The sequence below is a fragment of the Panthera pardus genome, unplaced genomic scaffold, assembly GCF_024362965.1.
Source record: "Panthera pardus isolate Hobbes unplaced genomic scaffold, ASM2436296v1 HiC_scaffold_27, whole genome shotgun sequence".
Taxonomy (NCBI): Eukaryota; Metazoa; Chordata; class Mammalia; order Carnivora; family Felidae; genus Panthera; species Panthera pardus.
Window position 1 is genome coordinate 7,641,217 of NW_026526843.1, and position 17,315 is coordinate 7,658,531.

Below are 17,315 nucleotides of genomic sequence, written 5' to 3' on the forward strand. Positions count from 1 at the left end.
TGGATCATGCTTTTGGTGTCAAGTCTAAGAACTCTTGGCTTAGTGCTCATTTTGTACCATCCAGCCTTGCTGAACTCACTTCTAAGTTTCAAGAGTTTTTTGTTTTTGTTTTTTTTAAAGATTCCTTGGGATTTTCAACATGGACAATCATGTAATCTTCAATGACTTAATTTTTTTTATTAAGTAAACTCTACCCCCCAACATGGGGCTCAAACTCACAACCCTGAGATTAAGAGTTGCATGCTCTACTGAGTCAGCCAGGCGTTCCTGCAATGCCTTTTATTTCTTTCTCTTCTTACTGGAATGTCTCTGCTTCCAATAGTATGTTGACTAGAAGTGGTGAGAGCAGACATTCTTGCCTTGTTCCCAGTCTTGGAGGGAAGACGTTCAGTCTTTCACCATTATGGTTGATTTTATATGTAAGTTTCTTGGTTATGTTCTTTATCAGGTTGATATAAATGCTGTCCGTTCCTAACTTGCCAAGGGATTTTATCATGGATGGATGTGAGATTTTGTCAAATGCTTTTTCTGTATCAGTTGAACATCTCTGCTAACCCACTGTAATTGATTGGCAGACTTGGGGTTTGAAATAATCTTTAATTCCTATAAATCTTGGTTAAAAAGCTATTGACGTTTGATTGGATTGCCTTTATTTGGAATATGAATGATTCTTCAAGGCAGGTATTGTTTCAGGGTATGGCTATAATTTGGGACCCCCATTGAGTTTCAATGCCCAGGCCTGCAAGGGCACCTTTCTGTTTTGGTTTAGCACAGTGATACTCTCTTCTAAGGTTTATGTCTCATTATTTTGGATGATTGCTTATTCTTGAGCTATTCAGCATGTGCAGAACTTGGCTTTTATTATCTAAGTTTGTCTTTCCTTGTTTTTTTTTTAAGGTAGAGTCTCTTCATTCTCCTAGGTTTGTGGTGGTTCTGTGTAAATTGAGGGCATGAACTTATGGGTACTAGATAATTGAAACACTGACATGTACTGTCTTACTTCTCTACCTTTTCCATCTGTGGAAATCTCATCCTGTCAGCACTGTACCTCTCTGGGCCTAATATCTAAATGAAATGGTTGAATACAGTCTCCAAGACTTAGTTCTAGGATTGTGTGATTTGGAGGTGCCCGGGTGGCTCAGTCAGTTAAGCATCTGACTCTTCATATCAGCTCAGGTCAGGATCTTGCGGTGACGTGATCAAGCCCCGAGTGGGGCTCCGTGCCGAGTGTGGAGCTTGCTCTGGATTCTGTCTCTGAATCCCTCTCTGCCCCTCCCCTGCTCACGTGCTCTCTCTCAAAATACGTGAACATTAAAAAAAAAAGATTCTGTGATTTTAATTAAGGAAGACTTGAGTATTTGTTAATAAAGACACTAGAGGAAAAACTTGGTACACTAATCCCTCTGGGAAAAAACTCTCATCTCAAAGATTCAATGGGAGGTTTGCTGAAATATAAATCCAGGCTTCGGATTCAAGTGAAGTGATGTAAGTTGCATTATCTTCCAAGAGATACCTGGTACTTAAAATGCCACCTGCTTGACAATTTTGTTCAATTCATCTGTTTTTCCTTTTCTAAGTTTCATGCTTCTTTTGAGACGCTTACTGGCAGTGTTAATAACAATTAACATCTATAGCTCAGCCCTCTTCAGATAAAAATATCATACCTAACTCCCATCCTCTGTGTTCTGAAAGAGTTTCCTGTTACTCATCAGGACTCCTGTAACAGTGCTTTTTGAATATTGCATCAAAGAAGATAACTTGGACTTTTGCGGTATTCAGTATTTTATTGTTTTCCTAAAAAGTAAATGCAGCTCCATCATGAATCATTTGTAAAGAACTGGAAATTGTGTACTCTTTCTCAACAATTAGTGTATTCATAGAGAGTGATTCAGGCTCTGGGATGCCACACTCCTCAAATGTGATATAAGTGACACTTTAACAGCTTTGCTAAGCCAGTTGGCTGTGGTAAAGCCATCTGCAAAAATGGAAACCAAAAAACCCTGACAATTCTCCCTCTGCTTGTAGTTATGGACAAATTTGAAGGCAGAAAGCTTGAAATAAATATTGTGCTGTAGAAGTGTAGCAGTTTCTCGACGGGGCCTAACAGAATGCGAATCTCTGATCATCGAAACAATGTTGGAAAATTAAGTGGGAGAGTACTTTTTATATAACGTAGACTTTTCCCCTTATACATGTGTGTGGTGACCTTATACATGTGTGACTTTTGTCAACTCTGACTGTACAGTCAGTTGCAGACTTCTGATTGCCATTCATTCTACTTGCTAATGACCACAAAATCCTAAAGAACATCCTACACACATCTCAGAATTTCTATATATGCAAATTAAAGGTAATTTTAATGCTCAAGACAGTGAGACAAGTTAGTAGATTGTCTACCCCACCATAATTATTTCTACATCATAAGTAATAGGCTTCCCAGGTGGATAAATTCAAAATGCTAACTTCCCAATGGTAAATATGCATGATTTCATTCTGGGTGATCTGAACCAGAGAAAAATTATGACTCAGTCTTGAATTTTACTATGCACCATTTTCACGTGGATGTTCTTCACCCCAAATTCCACTTATCCAAGTCAGAACTGCATATTTTTCTTCTGAGAGAGGCTGCCTTCCCAATTTTCCTATTTTCTATGAGTATCACTGCTATTCTCCAAGTTGCCCAAAAGCAAAATTTGGGTTCTCTGAGATTTCGGTCCTCTTCATCTCGTAAGCTTCTTCATTACTCTAACCTGTCAATTCTTCCTTTAGGAATCCCAACATGACTCTTATTTCATTCCAACCCCTCGTCATCCACTTGTTCAGTTAGCCTGCAAATATTTACTGGACACCTACCATGTGACAGGCCCTATGCCAGGCACTAAGGTTACACTGGTGAGCAAAGAAAGAGGCGGTCCTTGCCCACATGGTGTAGTGGGGAAGACAGACAGTAGTGATAAGCACACACCAGTGTAAAACTGCAGATGTGACAACTACTGTGAAAAAGAAGTATGGGCTGTCATAAGAGCCTAGAATAGATTGGTTTGATCCAGTCGTGGAGGCGAAGGGAGGTAGCAGTCTTCCCTGAGGAAGCGATGCATGAGCTTGGATCTGAAGGATGAGAAGAAGTTAATCGAATGAAGAAGGATGGGAAGAACATTCCAAGTACAGGGAGCAGCACAGGGGGTGGTCTTGTGGTGGGAAAGAGCATGCCAAATACTGGAGGACTAAAACGAGGCTGGTGGGCCGAAGCCCAAGAAACAAAGGAGAAACGTCCTGCAAAGTGAGGCTGGACAGGTAGGTAGGGGCCAAACTGTGTATAGCTTTATAAGCTCTATTAAGAAACACATTTGTTTTTAATCCTAGGAGTCATGGAAGGCCACTAAAGGGAGCTAAATGTGTGTGTGTGTGTGTGTGTGTGTGTGTGTGTGTGAGAGAGAGAGAGAGAGAGAGATGATCAAATCTGCATTTCAAAAAAGATCACCCTGATTTTCTTATGGAAGAGACTGGAGGGGCACCAAGAGCAGAAGCAGAGATCAGGTGGGAGGCTGTGCAGCAGTCCAGGTGAGAGGCCAATGGGGGTTTGGTCAGGGTGGTAAGTGATAGAGATGGAGATAAACAGATGGAGTCAAGAGCTATTTGGGAGATAAGAGTTATAGGACAAAATTATGGGTTGGCTATGGCAGGCGAGAGAGAAAAAGGAGACAGAGGGAGAGGATTTTGCCTTGTGCAATTGAACGCATGATGATGCCATTCACTGAGGGAGTCCTGACGGAGGACCCGGTTTGGAGAGAAGACCGAGTTCAAATTGGGGCATATTGAGTTGGAAGGGTTAATGAGATAGCCAACAGATGTCAAGTAAGCAATTGGGTATACAGATGTGGAGCTCAGAATAGAGATCCGGTCGAGAGATAGAACTTTGTCATTCATCTGTGTATAGGTGTAAACTGGAATATGGAGGTGTGTGAAGAAACCATAGGGTGAGGGGGCGCCTGGGTGGTTCAGTCGGTTGGGCGTCTGACTTCAGCTCAGGTCATGATCTCGCAGTTTGTGAGTTCGAGCCCCGCGTCGGGCTCCGTGCTGACCGCTCGGGGCCTGGAGCCAGCTTCGGATTCTGCGTCTCCCTCTCTCTCTCTCTCTGCCCCTCCACAGCTCACGCTCTGTCTCTCTTTCTCTCAAAAATAAATAAATATTTTTAAAAAAAGAAACAAAGAAACCACAGGGTGAGAAGAGAAGAGGTGCTTGGACCAAGCTTTGAGGAACTCTAATATTTAATGACTGGGTTAAATAGGATGGGTCTGCAAAAGAGATAGAAAAGGAGTGGCCAGAGAAGTAGGAGAAAGCCCAAGAGCATGTTATGTCACGGAAATCAATGAAAGGAGTATTTTAAGAAGAAGGGAGTGGTCAACATTGTCCAAAACTGTTGAGAGGTAAAGTAAGATGAAGACTGAAAAAGTATCCATAGTATTTGTCCTTATGGAAGCCATTGGTGGCCTTAGTGGGTGTTGTGCAGTGGAATGATGACAAAAAACCCAGTTCAGTGTGGGCTAAAGAAAGGAGCCGGGGAGGGTGGAGACAGCCAGTATAGATAAACTTTCTTTAAAGTGGGTGTGATGGGGAAGAAGGAGACAGGGCAGTACCTGTAGAGGGATGTGGGGCTTTTATTGTTTTTAATGTTTATTTATTTATTTTGAGAGACAGATGGAGAGAGAGGGAGAGACAGAGAGAGGGAGGAAGGGGAAGAGGGAGAGGGAGAGAGAGAATCCCAGGTAGCCTCCTCGCTGTTAGTGCAGAGCCCGATGCGGGGCTCGATCCCACGAACTGTGAGATCATGACCTGAGCCGAAATCAAGAGTCGAACACTTAACCGACTGAACTACCCGGGCGCCCCAGATGTAGGGCTTTTATTTTGTATTACAAGAGACTGGAGTATGTTTTAAATCAGGAAGGAAAGGCTCCTTAAGAAAAGGAGCCATACCTGCCGGTGAGGGATAACTGAGACAGTAGCACGGCTGAGTTTCTGATCACTTCAATTATTCTGTCCCATGAAGTAAGGGGCACAGTTACGGAATAAACACGGGGCGAGGGGGCAGAGTTTGGTAATGAGGAAGGCTTCAAATAGTTATTGTAGAGAGTAGTAGCAAAAATTGAGCAGAGAAAATAGTAGGGTGGCTGGGCAGTGTGAGAGGCTTATTTGGGGTTGGTGATCAGGAATTTATAGAAACACTAATTCATCCCCTTGTGTGACCACGGCCAGCAGTGCTTGACCTCTCAAGTGCAAGTATGGGGGCGATGGATAGTCGGGTTGGCTCAGAGTTGATGGGAGTGAGGTGAGGAATAGGACTCTACCAGCCTCCTAAAGAATCTCCTTGCTTTCAGTGCCTTCCTGTTCCTACCCATCCTGTACACTGCCACGAAAGTCATTTGCTTTAAAGACTACTTTTATTCATTTCGTGCTCCTCACTCAAGAATCTACATCCTTTCCAAGGGTGGAGTGCTTGAGAGCATGGATGACAGACCTTGGTCTGAACTGTGAACTTGAGCAATTCGTGTAAAGTTGCCAACACTCTGTTTCTTCATCTCTAAAGTGGGAGTAGTGGTAATATCCACCTTATAAGGTTGTTAGGTGTATTCAACGAGATAGCATGGGGTGCCTGGCTGGCTCCTTGGGAAGAGCACACAACTCTTGATCTCGGGGTCATGAGTTTGGGCCCCACGCTGGATGTAGAGATTACTAAGAAAAATAAATAAACTTAAGAAAACTACTAAAAAAGAAATGGGATAGCATTTAGCACAGTGCTTGGCTCATAGTGAGTGTGTGGAAGCTGCTACATTATCTTCTGTTACCTGTTTCTCCACCCTCCCCTTCAAGTTACATCCTAGTCTGACATTCTTTCCCAGCCCTACCCAACATACTCCTTCCCAGCTAGACTGATCTTCCACTGCCTCCACATTCATCGCCACGAGCCTTTGATTCTCCACCCAAACCCCATCATTTCTCAAAGGCCAACATCTTCTAGAAGAAAGCTTCCTCATTAGTTTGAAGCCTGTGTTGATCTCTCACTGCACTGATCTCCCACTGCAATTCAGAGACATTTGGAACCTGGTTATATTCCATTGTTCACTTTTTTTATTTATTTACTAAAATTTTTTCCCCATTTATTTATTTTTGAGAGATGCAGAGAGACAGAACATGAGTTGGGGAGGAACAGAGAGAGGGAGACACAGGATCTGAAACAGGCTCCAGGCTCCGAGCTGTCAGCACAGCCTGACACGGGGCTCGAACTCACAATCTGTGAGATCATGACCTGAGCTGAAGTCGGATTTTTAACCGACCGAGCCACCCAGGCACACCTTATTTATTTATTTTTAAAGTAGGCTTCACGCCCAGTGCAAAACCCAACACGGGACTTGAACTCACGACCCTAAGATCAAGACCTGAGCTGAGATCAAGAGTTGGACACTTAACTGACTGAGCCACCCAGGCGCCCCAAATTGTTCACTTTATTATACACTGTACTATTATTTTTTATTGTTTTCAGTGTTTTGTTTAAGAATGTTATGTTATATTTTTGTCTAAAAACATTTCAGTAATATAAGACTTTTCTAATGTAAGTGTGAGCGCTTTGAGGGAAGGAATCATGCTGTGAGAGCTATATGCTTCTTTCTCACACGACCCAGAATGGCATTCACAATACTTGTTAAATTTAGTTCACTTGAATTGAGATAAAATCTAGGCCCCGGTGGTCTTCAAAGTGAGGTACACAATTCTAGGGGGGCACACAGACAGTACATCAGAGTGCAGGAAGAAGATATTATAAAACTTCTATTTCTATTTATTTTTATCATATCCTTTTGACATTTCTATTTTTGTGTATGCTTGTAATGTACATAATACAAATTTATTATATATATGTACATACATTATTGACAAATATGTGTGTGTGTGTGTGTGTGTGTGTGTAGTGCATGTTCAAGAAGTTTAAGCTTGAGGTTCCAGATGAAAACATCTTTAATCTATAGAGCTTAGAAGAGTAATAGAAATTTGACCAAGTCTGAAACTTTCCTTTATGGCAGTTAAATTTCTTTTTGAGCACTTACCGTGTGCCAGGTGCTATACTAAGTGTTTTATATGCATTAGCTCAGTTCTCAAAAACAATTTTATAAGGTAGGTGTTATTTTTTTCACATTAGAGAGGAGGAAATTGCAGCACAGAGAGGTTAGGCAATTAGTTCAGGGTTACATAATGAAAAATGATGGCACCAGGATTTAAAACTACATCTATTTGAATCCAAAGCTGTCCCTCCTTTTGGGAAGACTTTTAACTACACAGTACAACTTCTTTGATAGATACGGGACTATTCAAGTTACCTATTTCTTCTTAAGTGAGCCTTGATCACTTGTGTCTTTCAAGAAATTGGTGCATTTCCCAGCGCTAAACCTCTTAATCAGTACGTGACTCTAGCATTCATCCCTCCTTTAGCGGTGCCTCCAATTTTTAATGGAGACACTATGAAATGGATGTCCTTCTACTTGTTACTTAACCAGGGCATTTTGAGAACAATATAGAGATTTTAGAAAGTAGAAAATTATCTTAAGAAAAACCAAGTAGTCAAGTGGTTTGATTATATCAGTTATTTATCTCCTCTTAAAAATACAAGAAAAAATTATAGAGCTCTTTCTAACAGAATTGTCTCTGATTTCCAAAGCCGAATCCAAAGTAACACATGCTTTCTCATTTTTCAGTTGTCTATGAAAATATAACAACTCAAGAAACGAGTACGACTCTTCCTCAACAAGTAGATGTGACAACTCCATCCCAAGTTACTGGACTAAAACCGCAAGAGACAGTATATTCTTCTACAATGATGTTTAAAAGCATGCCTGTATTTGCAACTGATTATGCAACCGTATCATATTCCAGTACAACGTCTCTACTTCTGGAAACAGTGACTGCCCCCAAATTATTAAAGACATCCGTAGCGGGGACTGCTAGATTCACGGCAGACAGTTTGTCAACTTCAGCAGCCATCACTCTGCCTACCAAGGGTACCTCCACAGGCACTACCACCAATTCCATGAAAATAACTAAATCCCCATCTTCAGAGAGCACCGGGACAACAAAAATGGCTGAAGCCAGTGCTACCGAGACATTTCCTCAAACTGCAGCTACTAATTTTCCGTACACATCTGGATTTACCAAGGATTCAATTAGACCCAAAACTTCAGTGACTGGATCTCAGTCGGCCATTATGAAGACAACATCCGTATTCTCATCTGTTGAGTCAACACCCATATCTGCAACATCTCGGCCCAAGCAGAAATCCACAGGTATTGAGGCACTTGCTATCTTCACAGCTAGCCAGGAGTTTCTTACATCTACAGATGCTGGAACAGTGCCTCGGTCCACGGTGGAACAGACTTCGGCTACAGCTACTCATGTTGGGACTGTATCCGCATTCCCACCCGGGTCTGTGCTCATCTCCACAGTTGCTCCAGTGCATTCCGTATTTCCTAGAAATCAGACAGCATCGACACTGGCAATAACTGACACAGAAATAACATCTACAGTTCATTCAAAACCACTCCCAACGAGGCCCGTTGAGATGATGCCTGTGCTAAGAACAGCTGAGGCAGAACTGACATCTGTAGATTTCCAGGACGTCTCTTCACCCAGAATGGAGGATACGATATCTACTTTCATACCAGAAAAGGCCTCTTCTATGGCCCTTTCTTTCAGGACATCCTCTCCATTCACCGGAGCTCAGGATATACAGACAGTTCGTGATGCTGAGACTACACGTCCAGCCTCGACTCCTGGAGTCACACCTGCCACCACGGTGGCTGAAACGGTGCTCCCCCCGACAACAGCTGGGCCGACACATACCCAGAATACACCCACAGATGGTGGAAACATGCCCTCTTTGAATTCTACTAGATCAGCTTCCACAGTCAAGGCATATGAGTCTGGTCCCACATCCATAACTGATGGTGGCGCCCAACTACTCTCCACCGGCGAAGCCACTTGGGCTTCCAGGCCAGACCAGACCCTGCTGACACCAGCATTCCATGGGAGTGCTTCTAATGCAGAACATTCGTCCACAACTAGTCCTATTGGTATCCCACCAGAAGCACCCTCAGAAAGTGAGGCTACCCCTGTCGCCGATGCTATTATGACCGCTGATGGTACTACAGACAGATACACAACAGCTCTATCCAACTCGACAGCTTCGTGGTTGTTTGCTAACTTCTCCACAGTCTCAAGACCCGCGTCTGTAACCACACTGCCTGAGTTTAAACTTACCACCTTCCTACTAAAAACTACCCCTATGTCTACAGCAGCTGGAAGTGAGGTTCTTTCAACGCCAAGGGAGACAGTTGCTCCCCCAGTAGATGCATCTACCGTTGCTGACACTGACCCCAATTTTTCTACTGAGGAGAGCGCTTCTGAGACCATCCTAACAGAGACAAGTGGTACGATTGCATGTGGAGGGACAACGGCCCCCGTAGCAGAGTCTGCAAAAACACAAAGATATGAGGCTACTGTGGCAAGGAAAGAAACAACTGCCCATTGTCTTGAGGGAAAATCAGCTATAGCAGCGACAACTGAGCGTTCTCCATCTGCAACAATGCTGGAAGCAACGGATGAATCTGCACAAAGGGTAACAGCTTCTGTCGCCATTTCCCCTTTTCCCGATATAGAAAAGTTGACTACCCCATTGGAGAATAGAACTGCAACTACTGAGGTGAGAGGAAGTTGGCTTTCTACAAAATCGATGAAAGCCACACCTAAGAGTTCATATGATGGAGCCACAGAAATCTTTAATCCCACCCACACCTACACAGCACATTGGACTTCAGAGGCTCCGCCTGAGGGGAATCCAACCCCATCTCCCATTTCTGGGAGCGCACAGACATTCCCTGAACCCTTGGGCGCTTCCACCAGAAGGATTTTGGGGACCAGTTTTGCCACTATCCCTACAGACACAACAGCTATGTCCTTGCCTGCTGGCATCTTGCCTCCGCAGCCTACGGCTACCCATTCCTCAGCAACACCTGTGCCATCAGCTCCTGCGACCACAGCATCAGTGTCACCTTTGGGTCAGACTGCTTCGGCAACCAGCCACGGCATGCCTACACACAGACGCTCGATTCACGCCACTTCCGAAGCCACAGTGATCTCCGTCAGTAAAACACCCGCGACAGTCCTCTCTCTGACAGAACGTCCAGTCCCCTCGTGGAGACCTCCCACTCCCGTGGCAACTAAGGCTGCGACCGCCCATCGCCTCACCTCGGCTGACACAGTAACCCCATTTACAGCCACTCTTGTCTGCTCTAAGTCTGTCTCTGACAACATTCCTGTCGCGTCCTCCACCCGTGTGATCTCAACTCGGTTTACACCGGTGACGACCCGACCCGTATCTCAAGTGGAGGAGACTTCCACCCACGCTCTCAGCTTTCCGCACGCTCTCGGCGGTAGTGGGGATGTTGTTAGCTTGGCGACCAGCACCACGGAAACCTCTGTTGTTGATGAGACCATGTCCTCAGACGCCTCTGCCCCTAAGGCTATTACTTCAGTAGATGATCACGTTTCTCAATCTTCAGCGCATCTTGGAAACACACCGGTCCCCACCCTGTTAGTGACCGACGTTTCTACCTTGCCTTCTGACAAAGAGCAGATGACCACATCCCTGGGAAACACCTCTAGAACTATGGAGGTGACAGAAATGTCCCCAGCAGAGAATCCTTTTATTTCAGACTCCCAGAGTACTTCATCCTTGGAAATGACAGATACAGGAGCTGCTGAGAGCACAGCAATTTCCACCCATCAAACACGTTCACCTTCAGACTTCCCACTTGCAACCCCACCTGACGGGATGTCAGCTTCACCTCCCGCTCCTGGGAGTATACAGACTACATCTACCTCCCTCTCAAGCCACACAGGAGATGCTCACATTCCAGAAATGTCTACCGTCACTTCCGGGACAACCAGAGTATCGGATCCTGTAGGCATCAACACATCTCTTTCAAACTTGCTTCCCCCTAAGACTCAAACGGAGCTGACTTCAGGCGCCTCTCCCATTTCTGAAAGCACACAGACCTCCCCTGACTTCCCGTCTCTTTCTACAACTGGACCATCTGGTGCCACTTTTACACTCGTCTCTGCTGATGGGGTCACTACAGCCCTTTCTGCTCCCAATGTACCAACGGTGCTTCTTGGGAAAACCTCTATGGCAACGTCCATTCCTATCTACCAGATGTCCTCACTGCCAGTTGGCGTCACTGCCTTTGCCTCCAAGAGAGTTTCTGAAACTCCCACAACACTAGTAACTAACTCTTCTGAAACAACGCACCCAGATTGCCCGAAGAGTCCCTCCACAGCCACTTCTGCGCCTATGTCTGAGATGTCCTCAATGTCAGTGAGTGGCTCTGCTTTCTCACCTCCAGCTGCCTCTTTTGACGCTTCCGCAGCAGCCGGGTCATTCTCTTCATTATTGTCTTCATTCATGACCGTACCGGCATCTACACTGGATGTCGCACCTAGGCCTGCTTCAAAAAGCACGCTGTTTTCCTCTGCTTTCATTACTTCAGAAGTGACAGAGGTGTCCTCCAGGATCACACCTACATCCTCTTCCTCTCCGACAGAGTCAACTTTTCCCTCCGTGAAAACCATCCCAACCACTATCATGGCGGGGATAGCACCTCCATCCGTAGGCACCACTGCCTCCTCTCTACTCAGTTCTAGGAACACGGAAGCGATTTCTTCCATTCCAAAGACCACATTTTCACCCTTTCTAGCAACAACCCATCAGTCGTCACAAAATGAGACGGCAACTCTGGGCATATTACCTGGGACTACCAAGGACTCCCTGTCTCCCGTAAGCAGTAGTACAGTAACAGCTCTCACAAATACTTCTTCTGGAACTGATGCCCTGGAAAGTGTGTTTTCATCTACTCCGTCAGGTCATCCCCATACTTCCTCGAGTATTCAGGTGTCCCCGTCTTTGACTAGCTTTAAGAGCACTCCTGGACACACAAAAAGGGTCAAAGCCACCACTTACCTTTCTTCAGATACAGAAAAGAAGACTTCCTGGTCAGAAAATACTTCAACAGCTGAACCAGCAAAAGGTGCCACATCCGTGAAGACCCCTGTCTCGTACTCTCCGTGGACTCCATCCATTGCAACTCCACCCTCTTTGACATCACTTCTTTTTTCACCTCATCGTACGGAAGCCAAATTCTCCACTCCAAAGACTTTTCTTCCTCTTACATCCCAAATGGTTGAATTTCCAGTTCTGGGAACAAGAACCACACCTAGTAACACCCAACCTCTGCTTATGACTTCCTGGACCGCACCCACAGCTAAAGGTTCTCAATTTCCAATGTTTACCAGTACTCATGTACCTACACCCCACAAGATGGAAACGGAGATTCCATACCTTGTTCCTGGATCTTTGTCAACATTCGCAGCCCCTCAGACTGGTCTTATATCTGGAGATGTTATGGCAAAGCCATCAATTTCCACGTCAGGATTTCTTCCCACCTTGGGGATGTCTGACAGCCCTTCATCGATATCTTCAAGATCTATCCCTATCACTTTGGCTGATATTAAGCACACGTTTGAGAAAACAGCGACATCCGTAACTCTTGGGACCACACTCCCATCGAATCATTCTGGTGCTACTTCAGGATCCATACTTTCAAAGGCTACTAGTTCACCCACGCTGGCTTGGATTTTATCCACTCTCCCTTCGGGTTCTCCACTGTCAACTGTATCCAGTACTCCTCACATTGTAACTTCTTCTACAGTAAAGCTGTCAGAGTCCACATCTCTGACTTCTGACAGGACATCGGCACGCTCGTTCACTAACTTTACAACACCATCCTTTGCTACTGTACGCACCGCACTCACCGAAACCACCCCTACACCTGCAGTGGGCAGCATCAGCACTGGCTTCCCAACTTCTCTCCCTGTGTCTGTTAAACTCACAGATAACAGCCTACACGTTTCCAAATCCCCTGAGGCATCTTCCAGAACCACTGCGACTGCCAACTCCAAGACTGTGTCTCAACCTCTACCCTCTAGCAAAATGAGTGGCTCACCTCCCGCGACTGACCACACCCGATCTATCAGTTCCATGCTTCTGCCCGGCCACGCCGTGACATCTGCCTGGAGCGGAATCCCAGCTGTATCAGCATCCTCTACACTGGACTCCCTTCCAGATATAACTGCCAATACATCTACTGCTACTGGAGGCTCACTTCCACTCACATCCACTGGAGTAACACCCCTTCCTCCAGCAACTGTGCCTTCACTACTCTCTTCCTCTCCTGAGACAATCTGGCTAGACTCCACACCTTCTTTTAGGTCTATGGAAACCTCGACTTCACTTGTTGCCACTGAGTCCACAGGTCTGTTCTAGAATATGTGCAGCGTATCGCTGACAGAATGCATGGGCACTGGGTCATGTGTCCTCTAAGGTGGCCGTTCCCTGAAGGCAGAAAAGGATAAAGAAGGGTACAGGTGTTTCTGCTCTCCTTCAGACAGTGGGTGCGGGGGGCAGCTGGCTGGCTCGGTCGGTAGAGCACGTGACTCTTGATCTCAGGGTTGTGAGTTCGAACCCCACACTGGGTGTGGAAATTACTATAAAAAGACAGTGGGTGCATGGTACCTTGTCCAAACAGAATTCTCTAGCCATCTCGCTTACCTTTGCTTTATTGAAATATAGTGCAAATGTATCTTTTCATTCGGTAGGACCTCTCTAAGCACGCTTTCCATCCATTCTGTTCCTGATACTCTGTCTCTGCCAATGTGAACATCGATCAGGAACTTCACCTTCTCCCAGTGTAGAATTATATGGCCTTAGGTCTGACATGATGACTGCAAACCATCCAATTCCAGGAGATATTCTAGCCTGCCTTTTTAAATTCCTCTTATCTAGGCCTCAGCTTCTCCACTCTCCACCTCCAGCCGGCTTGGAATGCTTATCTATGGCCAGGGAGTATTTGGCTTCCATATCATCCAAATCTGGAATGTCCCTTCAACTTTTAACGCTCAAAAATTGAAATTTGAAAGGACAGACAAGAGAAAGAGGGATACAGAGACAAATCTGAAGTAGAAAGAAAAGTATAGGGAGAAATAAATATTTTCTCAGTGCAAATGATCTTGTGAGGTAATGTTCAGCTTGACCATTAAATGGACTGGAAATGTGTTGGCTACAGAAAATTGAGGATTTTGAGGATTTGCAGAGTGCCCATCAACTGTATAGCAATCGGGAAACTGCCGAAATAATTAAAACAAAAATGTGATGGTACATCTGTTTTGCTTTTGGATATGGAGCCCAAGTGTTGGCTCTTGACCTTGGAGTTAAATTAAGCAAAATTTAAGAACGAGACTTCATTGTTGGTCTCTCTAAAATGACAAGCAATGTTGACCAAATTTATGGAAGTTAAATTTCTTGAGCTAAATGAGTGAAATTAATCTTGTTTTTAATTACAGTCTCCTTCTACAATATTGAAATGAGTTTCTCTGTCTTTGATGAAGACCCAAGGATCCCGGTTATCAGTGTTGTCAAAGAATTTGCAGAAAATTGGGTAAAATAATCTTTTAAATATTTATGGTACATATAAAATCTGTGAATATATGTATGTGCATATATATATGATGGACGGAGTAGCTTAAAAGTAGGCTTTAACTTCTTTCTACCCATAATACATTTCACAGCTAATTGGTTTTGATTTTTTGCTGCAAATGTATCTACTGTGTGAGTAACACTGTAAGGACGTACGGTGTCAATGCTGAAAGCTTTTATGGGATGTCATTATTTTAATTTGTTTAGAACTTTCCCTTCGCCGACACAAATTCTGGGCTTCTGCCAAATTTTCCTAATTGGAGAAAGTGGGGAGGCAGCGATAACAAAGCCTACGCTATTGTATTTAAATATGTTTATTTTCTGCAGTTTTATTTTTTCTCTCCTACACGATGTTTTCTTTATCCTCACATTTTTTTCTGAAAATAAAAGTAATACATTCTCTCTGTAAAAACAAATCCAGAGACTGAAATCCGAGCCCCAGAAAGTAAATGTCTTCCTCATACTGCTTGTATTGAATCCTCTTAACAGTCTGGGGTATATTCATTGAGGGTTTTTTTTTTTTTTCTCCCTATACCCGTGGTAACACTGATGCATGTATGTTCTTTTACAAAAATAATTGGAACCATACAATTATCCTATTCTGCAGCTTGCTTTTTCTCACTTAACCATATATCTTTGAGCATATTCATATTGCAAATGTACATCTACCTCATATGCTTTAACAGATACAAAGGATTTCACTGGATGGTTGTAATATAGTATTTTTTTTTTTGAATTCAGACACCCAGCGGTGGACATTTAGGTCACTTTTATTTTTTTCTCTATTTGGAAACAATGCTGACGATATGCCCTTGCAATAAATTTGGGGGGCACTTGAGGTTTTCTAGAGGATAAATTCCCAGAGCTGGAATTGCTGGATCAAAGCACATGAACATTGAACATTTAAAAAAAATAAGTTTATTTATTTATTCTGAGACAGAGAGAGAGAGAGCGTGCTTAGAAGTGGGGGAGAAGCAGAGTGAGGGAGAGACAGCACACAAGTAGGAGAGGAAGAGAGAGAGAATCCCAAGCAGGCCCGGTACTGACAGCACAGAGCTCGATGCAGGCCTGCAACTCACAAACGGTCAGGTCATGACCTGAGTCAAAATCAAGAGTCGGTTAACCGACTGAGCCCCGCTTGGGCCCCACATTTCACATTCTAACATAAAGCTAGGTGGCCTCCCAGACAGGCGATATCCGTTTGCACCCCACCAACAGTAAATGATCATGTCTGTTTCCTCTCTTTCCCCATCAGCATTTCTTTTGCCGTGTGTATAGCATGATTGTAAGTGCTTGAAAATGGGCGCGTGTATTTGTCTCTTAGGGCCGCCATAACAAAATACGAGGCACTGGGGGGCTTACACAACAGACATTTCTTCTCTCACAGTTCCGAAGGCTGGAAGTCCAAGATCAAGGCGCCTGGAGGGTGGGTTTCTTCAGAGGACTCTCTCCTTGGCTTCCAGAGGGCCAGCTTCTCACTGTGTCCTCCCATAGCCTTTCCTGCGTGTGCGCGCGCACACACACATGCGCACACGCACGCGCACACGCGCACGCGCGCGGCAGGTACAGAGAGAGAGAGAGAGAGAGAGAGAGAGAGAGAGAGAGAGAGAGAGAGACACACACACACGCACACACACATATCTGGTGTCTCTCTTCTTCCAGGGACTGCCAGTCCTACCAGATTAAGGCTCCACCTTCTGACTATATTGAGCCTTCATTGCCTCCTTAAAGGGCCTACACCCAAATACAGTCACACGAGGGAGTTAGGACTTCAACGTATCGATTGGAGGGGACGCTATTCAGCCCCTGGCAGTAGGTAAAATGTAAATTGAAGAACTGAGTGGAGCAGATGGAAATGTTGATCTCACTGGAATAATAAATGCAGCTTAATGATGACATTGTCTCAGGTAACTTCCCTGGCTTGATAGAGGAGTGGGAATACTAAAATCGATCTGTTTTGTCTCTTACAGTTGAATTCTATATTTCAGGACAGTGAATTTGCTGTTGCTAATCTGGCCATTCAAATTAAAAGCAGGTATGGGGGTATCATCTATTGTGGGTCGAAGGCAGTTTGGGGGCATTCTGGGTATGTTCCTATCCCGGGGGCGGGGGAGGGCGGATTTCATTTTGTTTTTTTCCGTCTGAGATTTAGGGTCGGCATTTTGAGTTACATCTTCCCTTCTGAGTGTGGGTTCTCTTTGGAATACGAGAAAAATGTGTATAATCACTGTAGGGTGTAAAGCCAATGAGAGAACAAAACAGAGGAATATAAATCAGGGAAACAGTGGAATTAGATTCAGTTGCCTTTAATGTCCCTTTTGGCTTTAAAATGCTCTGTGACTTTGAGGGGAAAAATCATGCCTTAAACGGATGAAAGGCTAGGGATGGCCAATGCATGAAGATTTATAAGACTCTTTATTTTCTGATTAACGCACTTTCAGGAGGTAGAATATTCCAAAGGGAACCTGAAATGTGTAAGGCGAGGAGTGCTGACTAGTCTAAGACTTGCCTGGGGTGCAGATTTGGGGAGGTGATGACAGTGCAATGGGCAGGTGCTGAGAAGTATCGAGGAGCCGAGATCAAAGAGAAAACCCGCCTTTCCCCACCCTCTCCAATACCTGGTTTGCAGCTTATTTTCTACATACTCCTAGATTTGGGGCCATACGTTTATTAAGAGAACGGGATT

At 44.5% G+C, this 17,315-nt stretch overlaps 2 protein-coding genes across 2 annotated transcripts in view; both read left to right on the forward strand.

Moving 5' to 3' along the window:
• The first annotated feature begins 7,723 nt into the window (after positions 1-7,723).
• Positions 7,724-13,458, forward strand: ADGRG4 (adhesion G protein-coupled receptor G4). The gene has a single exon (XM_053891980.1). It carries the CDS (start codon positions 7,724-7,726, stop codon positions 13,418-13,420), a length of 5,697 nt encoding a protein of 1,898 aa, XP_053747955.1. The 3' UTR covers positions 13,421-13,458.
• A 1,027-nt stretch (positions 13,459-14,485) lies between these two features.
• LOC109250420 (adhesion G-protein coupled receptor G4) overlaps positions 14,486-17,315 on the forward strand; it is a 63,768-nt gene continuing 60,938 nt past the window's right edge. Inside the window, exons 1-2 of the mRNA XM_053891327.1 lie at positions 14,486-14,591; positions 16,600-16,664. Coding sequence (XP_053747302.1) covers positions 14,517-14,591; positions 16,600-16,664 — 140 coding nt within the window. The 5' untranslated portion in view covers positions 14,486-14,516. The remainder of the gene's footprint in view (positions 14,592-16,599; positions 16,665-17,315) is intronic.

Excerpts from the sequence above, each read along its gene's own strand:
- ADGRG4 (XM_053891980.1), top strand. The coding sequence starts at position 7,724 with ATGCTTTCTCATTTTTCAGTTGTCTATGAAAATATAACAACTCAAGAA.